At 36.4% G+C, this 17,605-nt stretch overlaps 1 protein-coding gene across 1 annotated transcript in view; it reads right to left on the reverse strand.

Annotated features, from left to right (window-relative positions):
• Positions 1-17,605, reverse strand: part of EML6 (echinoderm microtubule associated protein like 6) — a 108,772-nt gene that overhangs the window by 37,310 nt on the left and 53,857 nt on the right. Inside the window, exons 12-18 of the mRNA XM_026033824.1 lie at positions 17,021-17,127; positions 12,978-13,096; positions 12,185-12,371; positions 10,243-10,348; positions 5,705-5,798; positions 2,151-2,251; positions 1,092-1,294 (exon numbers count right to left, since the gene is read on the reverse strand). Of these exons, the coding sequence (XP_025889609.1) occupies positions 1,092-1,294; positions 2,151-2,251; positions 5,705-5,798; positions 10,243-10,348; positions 12,185-12,371; positions 12,978-13,096; positions 17,021-17,127 (917 nt within the window). The remainder of the gene's footprint in view (positions 1-1,091; positions 1,295-2,150; positions 2,252-5,704; positions 5,799-10,242; positions 10,349-12,184; positions 12,372-12,977; positions 13,097-17,020; positions 17,128-17,605) is intronic.

Below are 17,605 nucleotides of genomic sequence, written 5' to 3' on the forward strand. Positions count from 1 at the left end.
TTCAAATTCGACCAACTTAACAGATGTTCTAAACTGAGCTCTGATAATAGGCTGGGACTGATTCTTTGACTAATTCCTTTGGTAGATTCTTTTTATCAATGCCAAGTGAGTGCAAAACACAGCATAAATCACAGGTCAACTTATGTTATTATCTAAGACAGGAGGATGTTTAGAAAATCGAGTGCCAACATCACATTGAAAAATTGCCTGAAAAACTAGGCACAATCAGTTAAGAGTCAGAAAGGATTGAGCCAGAGGGATCCAATCTTAATGTTTCTAGCTAATAATATTCTTCTAAAGCTATAACTTTAAAGTTGAATCTGATATTTCATTATCATCCTCCTTAAATTGCCATTGCATTTCCAGTGGAAAAATTTAACCCCGGTCTTCATATGTAATATCACATAAGTAATAATATATTATAATAATAATAATAGCAATAAAATATCTTTCCACAGTTTCTTTTAAGGATGTATTGAYGCTAATGAATGAAAAATGCTTCCGATGTCTGGAATCTCTGAAAAACAAATCATTTGAATATTTGAATTCTTACTTGCTTAAGATACAGTGATTATATATATATATGCATAAATAAATCTRTGGTTCATACTGTCAAAATTCATAATGCATAAACATGTTGTGGGAKGAGGTTGAAGAGGCAAGGCATGGTACCTGATACTCTCCTGTGGCAAACAAACATGAAAATGAAATGCATGAGCACAGTGAGAAACAGATTCTGCATATTTAGAGGTTACAAAGCTACTGGTCACATATCAAATATATGTAAGCTAGTGCTTAGAAATACGTACTTACTAAATAATCACAACTGATTTTGTGTTGTTTGATTTTGTTTGATTCTGTGTTTTTAGTCACATTCAGTTTCATTCAGTGCACCTTGTTTTTCTGCTACCATCTTGCCTACTACGGGACTTACAATGTTAGTGTAATGTACAGCAATGTATTGTTTTCATGCACATGCACAAAGCTTGAATAGCTTAACTCAGAGATTCATGATACAGCTATACAGTTCTAAAACCCAGTATTGCAATGAAAATAGTGCAGATGAATGGATGATATAAGATGACAAATACCTTATCCAATGCATGCATTGCAAATACAGGTCCATCATGGGCTTTCACAGTCTTCAGCAACAGAGTGTCCTTCCAGATATAAATGTCTCCAGTAGCAGCTCCAGAGAAAACTAGATCTTCTATTCGCCCATATGAGACACTCATCATTGTTTCCAATTTTCCAGTGCTTCCAAATGTTCCTCGCTTTGATGTAAAGCCTCCACCTGCAATATAAACAGAAATATTTTTATATGTCAGTTTGTAGCCACAACGCTTTAAAAGACAAACATCTTGACCCTATCACCTCTTGTTTCTTCATAAGATGCAGCAGATAACAGAAATTCTGAAAATATAGTGCACAAGAGAAAAGCATAAATTAGGAAAGCCAATCCAGTGGTGACAGTCTTAGAGCAGCACAGGCTGTTTTTTTCACATTATTAYGTCCAAGCAGCTGATGGATTTTGGTGAGGAATTGTATAAAAGAACTAACACATCTGGCAGAACATTTTCTGCACAGAACAGCCTGCCAACCTTCCTTTTTCTCTTCAGAAGTAACCAAAACTAGATAAAAGATACCAAAGGTTTGTCTTACTTGCCCAYCTTCAGTGTGACAACTTGACAGTAGATCTGCAGAATGAATGGSAGGATTTGACCCTATTTGAATTTGCAGTGCCATACTCTGCCCAAACCACTAGCTTTGCTTTGGTGTGGAAAGCACAAAGTAGCCATATATGCACATTACATTGAATACATTTATATAGAAATATAAATTCAAGAACTAAAATAATATAAAAAGTGGTCTTCTTTCTTCAGTCATATTTCAGATTTATCTCAGACTTACATTCAATTCTACCTGGCAAAACTTACAGCAAAATATGTCCCTTTGCAAAGGCATTATTCTTGGAATAAGCTACTGCTTAATGCAAATGAGTGTATAAGAATTTGGCAAACAGCAATGAAAGAACACTTAATTGCAACAAAAATACCCTGAACATTTAATTTTTAAATTGAGAACATCGTGTCCTTGTATTAGAAATAAATCCTCAAATAAATTAAATAGAAAATACTCAGCTACAGTACCTGTTTGCTGCCAAAATTTGATGTGCTTCATCCCAACTGTGACTATTTTGTCTATATGATGTGGATTACACTTCACTACAAATATTTTATCTTTATGACCCCTGTAACAAAAATAATAATTAAAAAAGCACGGTAAGGGATGACTTAATATTTAAAACTTGTTTTTATTTTTAAATAAGCATAGCATGTGTTGGACTTGCCAGAAACAGTCTCAGATTAACAATGAGAATCTAATGACAGCAACTGTCATATTCCTAGTGCAAACATAGCTCTCTATGGCTCTTTAGCAATATGAGCATTGGCAGACCAGTCACAGAGACTACGTCTACATTATCTCTGCCACCATATGTCTAATCTGAAAGAGATTATTAGTCTTGGGAGTCTGACCCACTCAGTTGGTAGAATGTACTTGAACCTATGTAGTATTTGCATTAGACTACAGAAAGTCGTCCTGAAATGGAAGGCAGCAAAGGTCAATGCAATTAAGGCAAGGTATAAAGGACAAAAATAAATATTTAAATAGATAAGCATTCCATTTATAAATATTTTAAAAAACCTCTTGTCAAGAAAAACTGTGAAGGCTCTAAGCACCTGTGTTTTAAGAGGATAACTAAAATAATGAATTTAGAAACCAGCTTGTTCAGCAGCATTACACCTTCAAATTTACTTCTCAGGTAATCAAAGTCATACCTCTTGGAGTATAACTTGGAGTATAACTCTTGTAAACTTGGAGTTTGCAATTTTAAGTTTCACTATTGAAAAAAAATCGTGGATGCAAAGTAGTAATTATTTCTATTTTGGTGTTTTATTTTAAAAAATAAAGTAAAAATTACTACCTTTTCTGTCAGCATTGTAAATCTGAAATTCTCAGGTTTTGCAGTGTGACCATGTCACTTTTATCAGCCAGGTTTAGGAGATCTGAAAAACCAGATGATTCCGATAACTCTCCCAGGGTTAATGTTCTCTTTTGGTCAATGAGTCTAGCCAAAACTCTGCACTTCAATCCTCTGGTGCCTGAACCACTGCTTTTTGCTATTCCTCCTTTTCCTATGCTGCTACTTTGCCATAACGACACTCAGCCTTTCGGGTCAGGCAGGGCATATTGCCTCAGTCATGCAATCACATCGTGCCCATCACCAGCCCCAAATCAAGACAACCACATCCCGGTGCAGGTATTCCTTGTAAAACCCGCCCTGGGAGGAGCCAGCGGACATGGCCATCCGAGGCAGTGCAGTGACACACGGCTGGAAGAGCCTCTGTCTGTGGGAACAGGATCATTTCAGATCTCATGTTCGGGGCAGGGAGAGGTCGGGGCCGTGGGGAGGAAGGGGTAGGAGGAGGTTACAGGCTGACAAACAGCTTCTCTTGCCTTCAGCCCGATGCTTGGCCAAGCCTGAGGCCCTGCGGAGGAGCTGACGGGGATGTGCCGAGACGAGCACTGAGGCGTGAGGCCCGCACCGCACGGCAAACGCGCGCACCCATTTCCCGTGAGATGGAAAAATGCACCTGCACCAACAGCCAGCTTGGGCAGGTTTTATCTTCCATGGGACCGACACAGAGCATTTGCTCGTGGAGAATGAAGACAGCAGAGCAGCGTGGAAATCACTGATTTAGATCATAAATAAAATTGACACGACTCCCCTCAGCTCCTCTGGGGATTGCTGTCCACTACCACAAAACCCTCCGACCAAGTACAACCAGCACCGTGCCAGCATGCAGGGCATGAAAAGATAAAGGAAACTCAGATCGGTTTGGATTCTAACAGCAGACGGACACTCAACAAGGATTTTAACGAAACTAGACAGTTTATAAAGCTAACATATATGATTTATCTAGTGAAGAACTGAAAGAAATAAAAATGCATCCTGAAGACTGAGACAAGAAAGGGAAACTAAGACATCATGCTGAAGTAATTCACCTTAAGAACATTAAGCAAAAGAATATTCACAGAAAAAATCAAATAGCTACAAAACAAACATAACAAATGCTTGTACACAGTGAAGTTATTTTTCAGATTTTATCCTCTAGATGAATTCTTCTTTTTAGTAATGCTTAAAATTTAGACATAAACTCTCCTACTCAATTTTCTCTATTATATATATTCTGTTGTCCTAACCAGAAAGGGTGACTAGCCTGTAGGCACTACCTAAAAATAAATAATAATATAAATTGGAACATTCTAGATGGAAAACTATTATCTTGTGTATCTCTGCAAGAATCCTACATATTTTGAAAATTAGAGATTYGCAATAACAGTAGATACATTTAGGACACATATTTTTATACACTGAAAGATCCTGAGTATTAATTTTATACCTCCATCATGAGCAGAGACACAGAGCCTCTAGAGCCTGCCCTTATCTTGTTTTTAAAATCTTAGAAGTTCTCCATGGAAACATATAAGGTATTTCTCAGCTTMTGAATCTGCAGCACCATCTGTCTAGAGACAGGGAGGCTAGGACTGGAAAGCAAATTAAAATGTCTTGTTTTACAACACAGACAGGACTGTCGCTAAGGGTGACCTATACTGCACATTTTTAGCAGGATTTAAAATCTTGCTGTCCTATTTTGAAGGTATATCGTGAATATTATATAGTGAATATAGTGTACAGGACATGTACACACACACTTAAATTAAAACCATTATCTCTTCAATGATGGTATAGCTCTAAGGGATAGTACTGCCATTCGAAAATTCTGGAACATGTCATCACATGACACTAAAAATAAATGCTTTTTGCAGACACTTATTTGTTGCTATATTAATAATTTCTAGATAACAAATGGTAAACATTACATAGCGGCCGACATTTGGCACATTAGGATGTGCCTATTAAGTATCTTGATTTGAAAGTTACTTTTGATTTGCATGGGAATAAGACACAAACCAGATTCCCAAACAAAGACTTTGAATCTTCTTGCATGTACAGCTAGTTTAATAAACTGCCACAATTAAAGATTTTAGAAGACAAAAAAATCAAACATGCAAACTATAACTCAATCATATTCCAACACTGGTCTCTTCAAACAATTGCAAAAAGCAAAAGCTCCTTCAGCACCATGGCGATAATATTCAAGCTTTCTGTTAGTAAATATAAAAGGAAATATCTCAGAAAAATCTCATTCAGAAGGAAGGCAAATAGATCTGGAAAATCTATTTATGTTAGAGGAAATCTTTCTTTTTAGAATAGTAAGCAGCAGATGTAGACTGGTGTAACCAACATATCACCTAGTTAGTGCATGAAGGAAAACATCTCTTATGACTTATGCCCTGAATCAAGAGATAATAAAAAGAAAAAAAATATTGGCTGAGCATTAAAATTACTACATGAGAAATAATATTAGTGCAGCTACCCCAGCAGGAAGGCTAAAGAACTCAAGGTAGAAATAGTTGACGAGATCCAAGATTTTTGATATAGACATATAGCTCAGAAACACTGCACATTTTTAAGATATGTCTTCTGTTTATTTCTATAATCTAGATAATATGTGTGGATCATGTTATTCAGAAAAACATAATCACAGAGCGCATTCATACCACGTTGTATTCTTACCTGGTTGTTGCTAGCTTTTCTCCTTTTTTCCAATCCCAAAACACAATGGCATGATTATCATCTAACCCAACAGATGCCAAACATTTCCCATCAGCTGTACAAAAGCAATATTTCATGTTAAAAGTGCTAGGGTTTTAACTGAAAATATAACAGGCAATGGACACAACCAACATACTGTACACTGAATTTCAAGGGATGCTTTATAACCAAAGCTGGGTATTTTAGAATGTGAAAGAGATGTAGCACTTAAGACTCAAAAAAGTGATTCTCCACACACCGTGGTGGTGGGGAAGCTGAACGTAGGAAAAAGTGTAGTTAAATTGTGCAGAGTTGGAAGTTATATATCTGCTTGGAAACCTGCAAAGCCATATGCCTAACTGGAAGATTGAGGCTTTTAACCATAGAGGACAKTTTACAGCGTATTAAATGCAGGACTTCATGGGCCAGCTGATCTTCACAAAGCGATGTGTAATATCTCCCATTATGTTCTGCAGATATGGGGGAAAATTCAACTTCCTTCACTATCTAGATTTCCTGTACCCACCTTTGTTTATCAGACCATGATCTGGGAAATGGATTTGTTTTCAAGTTCTGTATCTGAGTAGTAAGAGAAAAATGTTGCCTTATCTTTGTTCATATCCCTGTGGCGAATATAAAATAGAACTTTACAAACTGTACCGATGTTATCTGGAAATTAAAACTGTGTAAATAGAATAGTGCAAACCAGGAAATAAGCCCTGTCTGCAAAGCTGTATGGGTACATGTGCAATATAACATTTCAAACCTTTGAAACAAAACAAAGAATATTGCCAGGAAAGGGCACAGCCACCATTTTTTTCCATGAATGAAAAATCTATGGAACAAACTACCTAGACTATGTGGACTGCTTCCACRTCCGCTGTAGCACTGAATTGTTTTGAAGTTTGCTATTTTAATAATTCATTTATTGATAACAAACAGGAGGTGCAAAAGTTTTCCAGATGAATGTCAAATGAACAAAGTTCAGGACTAAGAAATTAAAGGTTTTCATCGTGTTCGTTAATTCTGTTTCAAACGCGACATCAAATATGTGAATGCTGAAGAGGAACCTAAAGATGGAGATGAAAACACTGAGGAGTAATTCACTGAAAAGAACACAGAGACACAGGCATAAACCAGTTAGAGAGACCAATGAGGAGTCGGATGAATCTGGGATAAAGTAGAGGTGTAAAGRCCAAATGAGTCTTAATGGTGGGCAATAAATTGTTAATGATTTCATCTTTGTTTTCCTCAGTACAACTGTACAAAAAAAACAAGTTTTGGCTTGGTGACTAAAAATAGATAGGAATTGGTGTAGGCTCAAGTTTTTAACTGAATTTGCCAATACAGCTAGCCATAATTAGACTAGAAAAATGGACTATATCTAAAAATATATTGTAGAATACCTTTATAGCTATCTTCAGCACATTTTCACGGCTGTCAAATATTCCTCACCCACATTTTTTTTGATGCAATTTTATTCTTATTATTCATCTGCTGAGACGGAACATTTTCCAGAAAAGGAGCAAACACTCTGAGAGTTTAGGATTCAGGCTCACTGCTGGCCTTCAGTCCCTGCAGCAGACTGCACACAGAATCGGACATCTGAACTGAGGGACACATCAGCACGCCTGACTTCTCAAGATGACTGCRGGCTATACATGCTGAAAGGAGGATGCATGCTCCAGTGCTTAGGACCAGGATGGATACCTGGTAAGTGATGGCCTTTCAAACTGGAAACCAGAGATCTCACTCACAGAGCACYGGTCTCAGCCGTGACCTAGGCTGCCTCTTTACCACTGCAATGACTAAAGATTGCATTGCATTTATCATCAACCAAACGGGTTTTGTTATAGATAGTAACAAGACATTTTGCTTAATTTTATAACTAGATCATTACCAAACACACTGCTCTTGGCTAGAAATGTGTTCTTTGACTTCATCATCTTGCATTATGCTTTTATGTCTGAGCTACRTAAGTTTTGGTTATATTCTTATTCCTTATCGAACAATTGACCTTTCCCAAAGGCAGAAACAAAAAGTTCCTGTATGTTGTTCCTGTATTTGATCAAACAAGACAATGAAAGTCAACTTCATGAAGTTCAAGTGCTCCAAAATCAAGTTACACTTTAGTGGAAATATTTATTATCAGATCATATTTGTTTTTTGTAATGGTGAAAGAACTAATTACTGAATAGTGATACGAAGTATTAAAGTTAGTAGGAAATGAATCTATAAATAAAACGGAATGTTATAAAGCTAAAATTAACTGCTATAATCTCATCTACTGTAGGAAAGAAACAGGACCACTGATAATGAAAGGAAAAAAAAAAAGCAAGAACAAAATTCCACTCGGATTTTGAACATATTTTGGAGTCCTTGCTATGTGTGCAGACTGAGGAYAAACAAGATCATTATTAATCTTTAAGAGACAAACTACTTTCATGAAATTTTTTTCATGAAAACAACTGAAATGTAATTGCTGATGTATTTGATAAGAGTTTTGAACTTTATAAATTGTAGAAGATTTTCTTTTTTTAACTGGAGAAAAGATAAACATGGAGACAACAGACAGCTGGGAAGAGAGCCAAAGGTGTGAATGAAAGCAATGATTTAGCATTTTGCAGCAGTTAATAGGTGTTGATGGGCTCCATATTTAAGCGTATTTAACTACAAGGAACAGGAAGAGTGTCACTGGCATAAAGGACACCATTGCGACTACTTCAGAGGTCATGAGGCTTTACAGGTCTTTGCAATAGCTGGACTGGATCACAGTATTCAGCATCTTACAGGACTGAGTTCTGAGAAGCAAGCCAAGAAGGAAAATGGGGACTTCATCAGGCAGCAGAGAGAGGAAAAAGGTTTGGACTGAATTAAACAGGCCTAGAAGGATGGAGTATATATAGGCAGGAAAAGATAAAGTCTAAATACAAGATAGGAAACCTAAACAGCATTTATAGAGAAATAATGAAAATAAAGATACAAACAAGCAGTCATAAAACGTTAGTAAGAAAAAAAAATGAATCAGTAAGAATATGCTACCCTCTTGTAGCTGCAGCCAAATAAAACAGCTGATCTGAAAGATATATATGCAGTAATATGTGTTTTTTTAAAAAGGTAATGTATATATATTTTGTCAACAATAATTATTTTCAAGGATAAATCAATTCTGGAAAAGGGAACATGGTGGGGGTTTTTTAAAATTAAAAACACATTTAAACTTTGTTCCCTTGAACAGTGATCTTGGCACTACTACATGCCAAACATTCTGACTAATATCCCAAACTATGGACGTTAAATCCACCACCAGAGGGCACAACCAAACCCTGCATGAATACAATTTTAAGCTCAGACCTATGAGATCAGAATGGTTCTACAAAAGTGATCCAGCCTGGTATGCAGTAGTGGCAAACAGCATTAGCTTTGGAAAGTGAGAAAGAGCAGGGAGAAAAGCTAATACTGAGTCAGCTACCAGTATGTGGATCAAAGACTTTTTCAGCCAAAGGAGGTATGGGKTTTTTTTAAGTTTCAAGCAGTGGGACCTGAAAGTAATTTAGAAATAACTATTATTAAAACAACGAAAACTGCCTGCATAGGCCCAAACTAGCACCCTGATCCTGCCGTTAGGTGCATGCTGGCACACCTAGCTGTTCCTGTCAGTGCCACGGATCGTGACTAAAGCCATTTATGAGGARATGGAAAAGTCATGCACTTCAGTAATGCATAACCTTGGGACCTAAAGCAGTGCCAGCTTTAGGCATTGATGCCAATGAGTGTTACTTAAMAAAAAATAGTTTTGATATTTTTATACAAATCTATGCCCACAGAGTACATGTCCAGTTAATGTTTTATGCTTTTTAAAGAGGTACATGGTTTCTAATCAACAGGCCATAACTACTGGCAGAGGAATCTATCTTCTGCTTAAAATGTAAAACAAAGTATGTTCTAAATATACTAGTATTTGTTTGACTAGTGATCCAAATGGAAAAAAAGAAAAAACATGAACATGTACAAATACTCTATCTATCAGATCATTCTTATCCATTGCCTTTCTTCTGGTACCAAATCTATTTTCAGGGCTAGGTTACACACCAGAGAGAATGGATCAGCAATTTCAAATTTTAATTTCATCTCTGGGATAAACACCAAGATGCCTGTTCTAATACTGCTATATGAGTCAGTTCAGTAGAAATAAAACTGTTTTATAGTCCTGTTTTATAAGTGTGATCGAGAACATAAGGAATTCTTTACACATTTCTTAAGAAAGTGTTTGGTATTATGTAGTAGACATCACAAAAATCAATCATTGATCAACTGAGAAAATGCCCCATGTTTGATTTTGCTGCACAAACTGTTTTTTATCAAAGTTACCTGCAAGCTCTTATGTAAACTTTGTGTCATTGTAAAAAGGTCCTTTTATATGAATCAGCTATCATCATAGCTATTCAAATTAAATTAAAATTTAAGTCTGAGGATTGCTTTTTAATTAATCATTTAGATAAATGTTGGTTGTTACTTACCCGAAAAATCCAGTGCACACACTCCTCTTTGATGCTGGCCTTTAAGCAGTGATAAACACTTAAGTGTCTGTGTGTCCCAGACATGAATAGCAGCATCTCTTCCAACCTAAATAAGAGGGCTAGTCAGAATATTTGCTCATAGAAGTTCAAAGCATGCGAATACCAGTAATTAGCACTCTCACAACTTCAAAACCCTCCAGAGGTAACTACTTTTCCATGTGCTCTGTTTTATCTTCAAGATAAGAAGAGTTTTTCTGTTCTCCTCTGTTTCAGTCTTCACTTTCTTCGCTGTTAATTTCCCCAATTTACCGTTTCCCTTCTACTCTGCATCTATACACACAGCATTCATTCTCCTATTTTCCCCCAGTCATCGACACTAAAAGGTTTCCTTGTGCTTATACCTAGCAGCAGTGTATATAATCCTAATTTCCCTCATATCCTGMTTCACGAGGTTTCTTTATCTTCCTGACATTACAAGAACCAAAACAAACATTTGACTCCAGCTTTCGTTCTGTCTGATGGAAAGTCTTTCGCTTCCTGGGAATACTTCCATATTCTTCTATGTCACATCCTGAAAGTATCTGGACTCTCACATTTGTATTTTCTCCAAACTGATTTCTACCTTTCCCCAAGAAGCGGAAGGTTCTTGCTCACAGAGTTATATTCCTGTTCATTAGGTACTGGCTTCCTTCAAAGCTACACAAAGAACAGTCATATTCTCTCATCCCAAAGGCCACCTAGCCTACCAACCCTGAATTATCATCCTCCTGTTGTTTTCATAGCATCATCTCACATGTCTAGGGTCATTCAGTTATCAGGTTCATTTCCTCATTTTCCTCCTGACTAATAAATGTGAAAGGACTCCACTTTTTACTCTTGTTTTTCTCTGTCTTGTCTACACTGTGTCTTGGAATGATTATGTTCATAAATGGTTGGATTCCCTTTTATGATGGTATATCAAGAGTTCTTCCTTTCTTCTGATATTTCTTAACAGAACTCCATCCATCAATTTAAATTCAATTTCTCTAAATGGAGCTCTTTTAGCTTCTCTAATTCTAATTCTCATCAATGTGGGCAATTTTAGCCTCTTAGTCATTCAAATTGTGAGCGTCATCTTTCATTCAGCTGCCCACCATTCACATCTACACAGCTATGCTGGAGTCCAAACCCAAATCTCACTGCTTCTTTGCAAAGAAATAATGCAGCATCTGATTATTCTCTGCACTGACATCACCATCTAAGCAATTATCTTGATTAATAACAACCGGAATGCTGGCTTCCAGTACTGAGACTTTGCCATTCAAACTGCCACTTCATCATTCTGATCAAATAAGTCCTATTTTTAGGTCTGTCTAGTGGTGTCCTCTGAACTTTCACTTCTTTTTTTAAGGACCTTCATGATTTAGCCCTGTTTTGTTGACATGATAATTCATGTTGAAGACCACCACTTAAACAGTTGCTAGACTGCTCTGCTTAAATACTTCCAAGCACTTTTCCTTACTTTCTGCAGTCGAGTGCCCAACATAGAGAAACCTCTATCTCTCCAAATGCTGCCACAGTGCAAAATTATTAAGATTGACTAATGAAATCTGAGAAGTTTCTAGGACRGAGCTAAACCCCCACATTTTACACCTGAAAGAGTGATTCAAAGTAAATAAAAGACTTYTGCAAGGCTGCATCATTCAACTTCCAGTGTTCCTGTTATTTAGGAATAATATAATAGTGATGGCATATTGCTTCAAATAGTTCCAAGTTCAAGAGTCCAATAGTTCCAAGYTCCCAAATAGTTTGGCAGGCACATAGGAACCAATATACAGTTTACTGATATTTAGTAGGAAATGTCCCACTAAAGGTCAAAGAGAACCAAATTTTTTTCTGGATTATAAATCATAAAGGAAAACTGTTTCTGTATATTGCCAAGATCATCACTTTTAATACCCACCTGACCAGTAGCAACATAGTCTTTGACTGGGTGAATGGTCAGACTGAGAATGTCATCATCATGACCAAGATACAGTCTTTGGGTGTGTTGTTGCCTGTTATATACAACAGCTACAGCAGCRATATGATAAACTACTTCACCAGTTTGTGTGTAGAACAAATTATTCCGACAGTCATAGCCTCTATAACTGAAATAAATACAAAACAGTTTAAATAAGTAGTTCAAAARTATTCTTGTATTTTGTGCAACAAGTTGTGCAAACAAGTCGGGCGTTGACTTGAAAAGCCCAACTTTGTGTCACTGCCCACTTGAAGCGTCAGCTGGCTTGAAAATACCTTAGCACATACACAGAGAGATTACTTCCACTAAGAGCAGGCATTCATGAAATGTACCAAACTCCTAAATTGGTACAGATTTCACTGAAAGAACATGAAATTCATGCACACTTATATCCAGAAAACTTTTAYAGGAACTTGGGTTACAGGATAAATCTATCAAGCATTTTTACAAATTTCAGCAAACATAATCAACTTATCAGAAAATCTCTGAGCCAGAAAGCATAAATCACAGTCAACAATTAGTTTAAGAGGTAATTTTATAAACTGCAATATTGTTTTACTACTCATTTTTTATGTTGCTACACTATTATAACCAATGACACCACCAATACTACACTATAATACTATAACATATACTACACTATAATAGTGTAGCACCAATGCTACACTATTATAACCAATAGCACCACCAATGACAAAAAAAAAAAAAAAAGTGTTAACTAATATTACCATACCCATGTATAAACTGCAATTTTAAACTGTCTTCAGGTGCTCGCTCTCTTTTAAGGAAGGGTACAGAATGTTTTTTCTCTTTACTTTGTTGTTTCAGCTGAGGTAGGTCTTCTTTGTAAACCTAAAGAATAATGTTGAAATGATGTTAATGATCATTTTCTACATATTTGTATATATACACAAATCAGTAACTTCCTTTTCAGTATGGGAATTTAATATATGTTAATGTGACATTCAGTAGATAAAACACAGCATAAGYCACTATTCCCAGCCCACACAACATAATAAAAATTTTTTCCAGACAGTGAAGTCCCCTCACATATGCGTGGCCTGGAGCATAAGTGGAAGAGTACACTTATTTTAGAAGATTCCACTGTCACTTTGTAAAAAGGATTTTAATTATTGTCCTTAAGCATCTTTTAATTTTCACATTGTGCTTAGTGTGTGTGTGTATACACATATATATACACACATACATACATATATATATATATTTATTTACTCAAAGGTGAATGTAATGAATTAATTATACCTAGAGTTTATGGTGAAATACACAGGAAAGCACATAAGTGATTTGCAAATGTTTCCAGAATCCTGAAGTACAATGATAGCTTTATAAATATATTAAGGAAATAAAATATTTTACATTTAAATCTTTTCATAATGCTGAAACCCTGCAACAATGCTCAACTGGCTGTGGCACCAGCCACATCCARTATAAGACTGAAATGCGACTTTAAATTATTTGTTTTCTGTATCTACATTTCTTGTTTTTCTGCAAATGGACAATGAAATTGCTGTTCTCACAAAATCCCACATAATCCATCTGACTGCAGAAATGGAGTCCTGGATTTTCACTAGACAGATGTTCATATAATTTGAGATGAGCTTGTGAAATGGTAGGTCATTAGAGCCTTGACATATTTTCCCTGGTACTCAAATGTACTGTACTCTGTTCTGAGTGTTTTGATCCATTTACTCTTGCTCCTCGGTGGATGCTACTCATGAAACACATTATTAGGATTAACATTTTCTAATGTGTCTAAATTACTAGAAACCTTTGTACTATTTCAGCTATTGAAAGTTAAAAGACAAAAACAACTGCAAAAAACACTTTTCAAAAGAGGATTCATGTTTTTAAGTTTCCACATGCATTTGCAAATGTTTTACTCTAATAAAAATACAAAATACAACCTATGATTAAGCTTGTCTCATGCTTCCTGTAAAAGCCTCTATTTTAACTTGCACACTTTGTCATGCATTAATCTGCTCAAAATATTGCTGTGTAACTTCCTATAGCTATTTTTTCATTTTAGTTTTTAGTTCCAGATGTCACTTTTGGCATATAAACAGTGTGGAGGAGAATGCCGATTTGAAACCAGAAGAAAATTCAGGAGAAGGAGAAGAAAAGGAGGAGGCCAGGACAAGCATTCCACCCAAACCAACTTGAACTTGAGCAGCTTATTGTGCATTTTTTATATACTAAATTCCTAGTACAGGATCCCAGCTCTAGCTTGGAGCATTTGTGACCTTTCACCATTGCAATAAATAAGATAACGGCTCAAGCTGACAGATCACAATCTACTTATAATGACAGTGAAAATTAGGTGCTGGGTATTTAAGATAAAAGCCAGACTAAGAAGAGAGGCAGCAGTATAAATACCAATATTTCCTGTTTCCTTGCCTTGAAAACAATGATAATACCATATTTCCATATATTCTGCAATACAGATCAACGTTGTAAAGCTCTCAGTATAATGAATAGAATGGTAATATTAATGAGGAAGGTAATACTTCTGCCTTCAGGGACATGTTTGGCAGTAACAAAGGCCATGAAACTGACTGATGAATAAGAAAGGATTGAATATCTTCCTGTCAAAGCACTAAGGATCCTGCATACCGAACGAGGCAGAAGGTCTGCAGAAAAGGAGTAAGTAATCATAATCCATGCACCTAAAAAGAGATAAACTGTGATTTATCATGGCATTTGCTAAGCCTTATGCAACTTTGTGACTTGAATAATGTTTTTTAATAGACTTGTGCAAATGTAATGTTATGGTGCCATTTGGGAAGCYTCACGCCAAGGAACAGTAAGGCAAACTTGCTCCCTGAAAGAAATGGAGCTAGCAGCTGAGCATGAGGACAAAGCCAGCTGAGAGCGTAGCCTTGCTGGCAAGGGTGCAGCGATGCGGGCACAGCAGGTCTGGTGACAGTAACCACGTTGGGCCAGGAGTCCAGGTCACCAGACAAGCCCATGTGATTAAGCAGGTCCAACGTCAAATGAGGAAGTCAAATCAGTAATTCAGGATGTGGTTCTGAGACAGTAACCAGGGACGGTTGCTGGTCTCTAAGAGTTTGAATTTGGACAGCCCAGTGATTGCCAGGTACTGGCCACCATGACAAGGCAGATCTGAGGCCAAGCCAGAAAGCCAAGACATGTCCAAATCGGTGGGATACGGGGTCAAGCACAAGCATGGCTGCAGTGAAGCTGCAACACAGCTCTGGGGAGGCCAAGGGAGGGAGTTTTAGTTTAAAAGCTGCTGTGAAGCCACTTGGAGGAAGCCTCCACCATGACATCTTTCCAGCTCATTCTTGAAGACAGCTCATAGCAGGGATTGGCCTCAAGCAACCGCTAAATGTCCAGAACAGGAGGAATGTGCTCAAGCCCGACACTTCAGCAAAGCTGAAGGGTATAAGATGTCATTTAGTTAAGATGAATTTAAGTTGTTATGATATTTTGAGGAAATAAAAGCCACAATTCAAAACATGGAGCTCTTACAGAACAAGRCACAATCTAAGCTATGTAATAGATGGGATTTTACTGAAGACAAGGCTCCAAGTGAAAAAGATGACTGAAGGCACAGGCAGAAGTACACAAGGTACTGGGAAAGAAAACACCAAAATTCTAAGAGAAAGAGAAGCATTTGCAGCATGATTATGAGAAAAAGATAACTGTGAGTTGTGGACTTTTTTGGTGGCAGGGGAGTGTTAAGAGATCAAAAGTTGGACTTAAAATTTGAAATGAAGTCTTGTCCAAATCCAACTATGTTAGAAAAATAGGGTTATTCTTTGCAGATAAAGGGAATTACATAAGTCAATTCCAAACTGTTATCAWTTTTTCCTATTTACGGAAGCAACCAAGAGAATTCTAAGCAAGCTCTTTGGCCACAGCAGAATCGGTGTTACACCCTGACAGACTGTGAGTCAGGCTGAATCATTCTGTTAAGTTTAATTAAAATTAAACAGAATTTCAAAACCTTTAAAATCAAAAGATAATGAATATACATTAGGTGCTTCCTTAATCAAAATTAGACAATAATAGTCATAAATCAATATCAAGAGATGAGCTTATAGTATGGAATAGGATAATATCATGCCTCAAGAAATGAAAAGAATCCTCATTTGCATTGTTTTCTTCTTCCATGAAAACAATGTATTTTGATTTATTTTAGAGAACAGTTGTACTGAAAATTGAAAAAAATGTTAAGCATATTAAGTAATTTTTAAAATATTTTGGCTCCTAAAAATGACGGAGATGTTAATTCTTAGATACTGTTGTCCTTGCGAATTAGAAAGAACCTGTTAACCAAAGAATATACGTCAGAATATACTGGCACTCATTAAGATGGCTGAATACCTCAAATGTGCTGCAATTGGCATACAAAAACTCCATTTTGAAAAATATCTTTCTGAATTTGATGGGACTGAAGAGTATTCTCCAGCTCCAATGGGAATAGGAATAGCAACGAGCTCTCAAGAAACTGTGTTTAAAAATTGTACTCTTTCAGATACATTCTGTATTCTAATATATAATTTTATATTCACCAATACTTTTTCTTCAAACTCTTCTAAATCCTCATCTGCAGCGAGAGTAAACTCTGTTTTTATGTATATTGTTGCGTCAGAAGCTGAATATTGTCAAAATAATAGTCTTTAAGTAGGGTGCTGAATTAGCTGCAGACATCTTTTACTTATCTTCACTGAAGAGTCATGATAACTCATCTGACAATTGGATTTACATCACTGTATACTAATCTGTACTCACCTGACGATCATAGTTGATTTGAGCTTCCTGCTCTATGTCAGAATCTAGTTCTGGCACATCAGATAGATCAGAATCTGATTCTTCACTGTAGGAATCAACACTACCCTCTACACAAGGAAAAAAAATGGTATCTGTTCACAACAAAATGCAATATTATATTTCCATATAATATAGACTGTATGCAAACAGTATGTAACAACCTCAGAAGCTTAGGAAGTTTTGTACAGATCATGTAGGCTGATTGAATGTGTCAGCTTTCATGTCTGTTTTTCCTGTTTCACTGCCTGGGGCACGAGGGGGCAGGATGAAGAACTGAGCAGTTACTAGCACATTTCCATCATCTGAGAGGGTAATGGTTCTGTATGTAGGCTTTGGAATGGAAACATAAAGAAATATTAAGTCTTTTTCTTTTTTCTTTTTTTTTTTTTTCTCTAAAGATTTTTATCTAAACATTTACCGTAGCATAGGTTTATGACCAAATTCTGCAGATTCTGAGATTTTCTCCCTTTTGCTGAAAGGATTCCACTTTTCAATAACATGTAGTTTGTATGACTTTTGTAGAATATTCTATCATGAATATTAAAA

Source organism: Nothoprocta perdicaria, unplaced genomic scaffold (genome assembly GCF_003342845.1).
Source record: "Nothoprocta perdicaria isolate Ctin4 unplaced genomic scaffold, notPer1 scaffold_133, whole genome shotgun sequence".
NCBI lineage: Eukaryota > Metazoa > Chordata > Aves > Tinamiformes > Tinamidae > Nothoprocta > Nothoprocta perdicaria.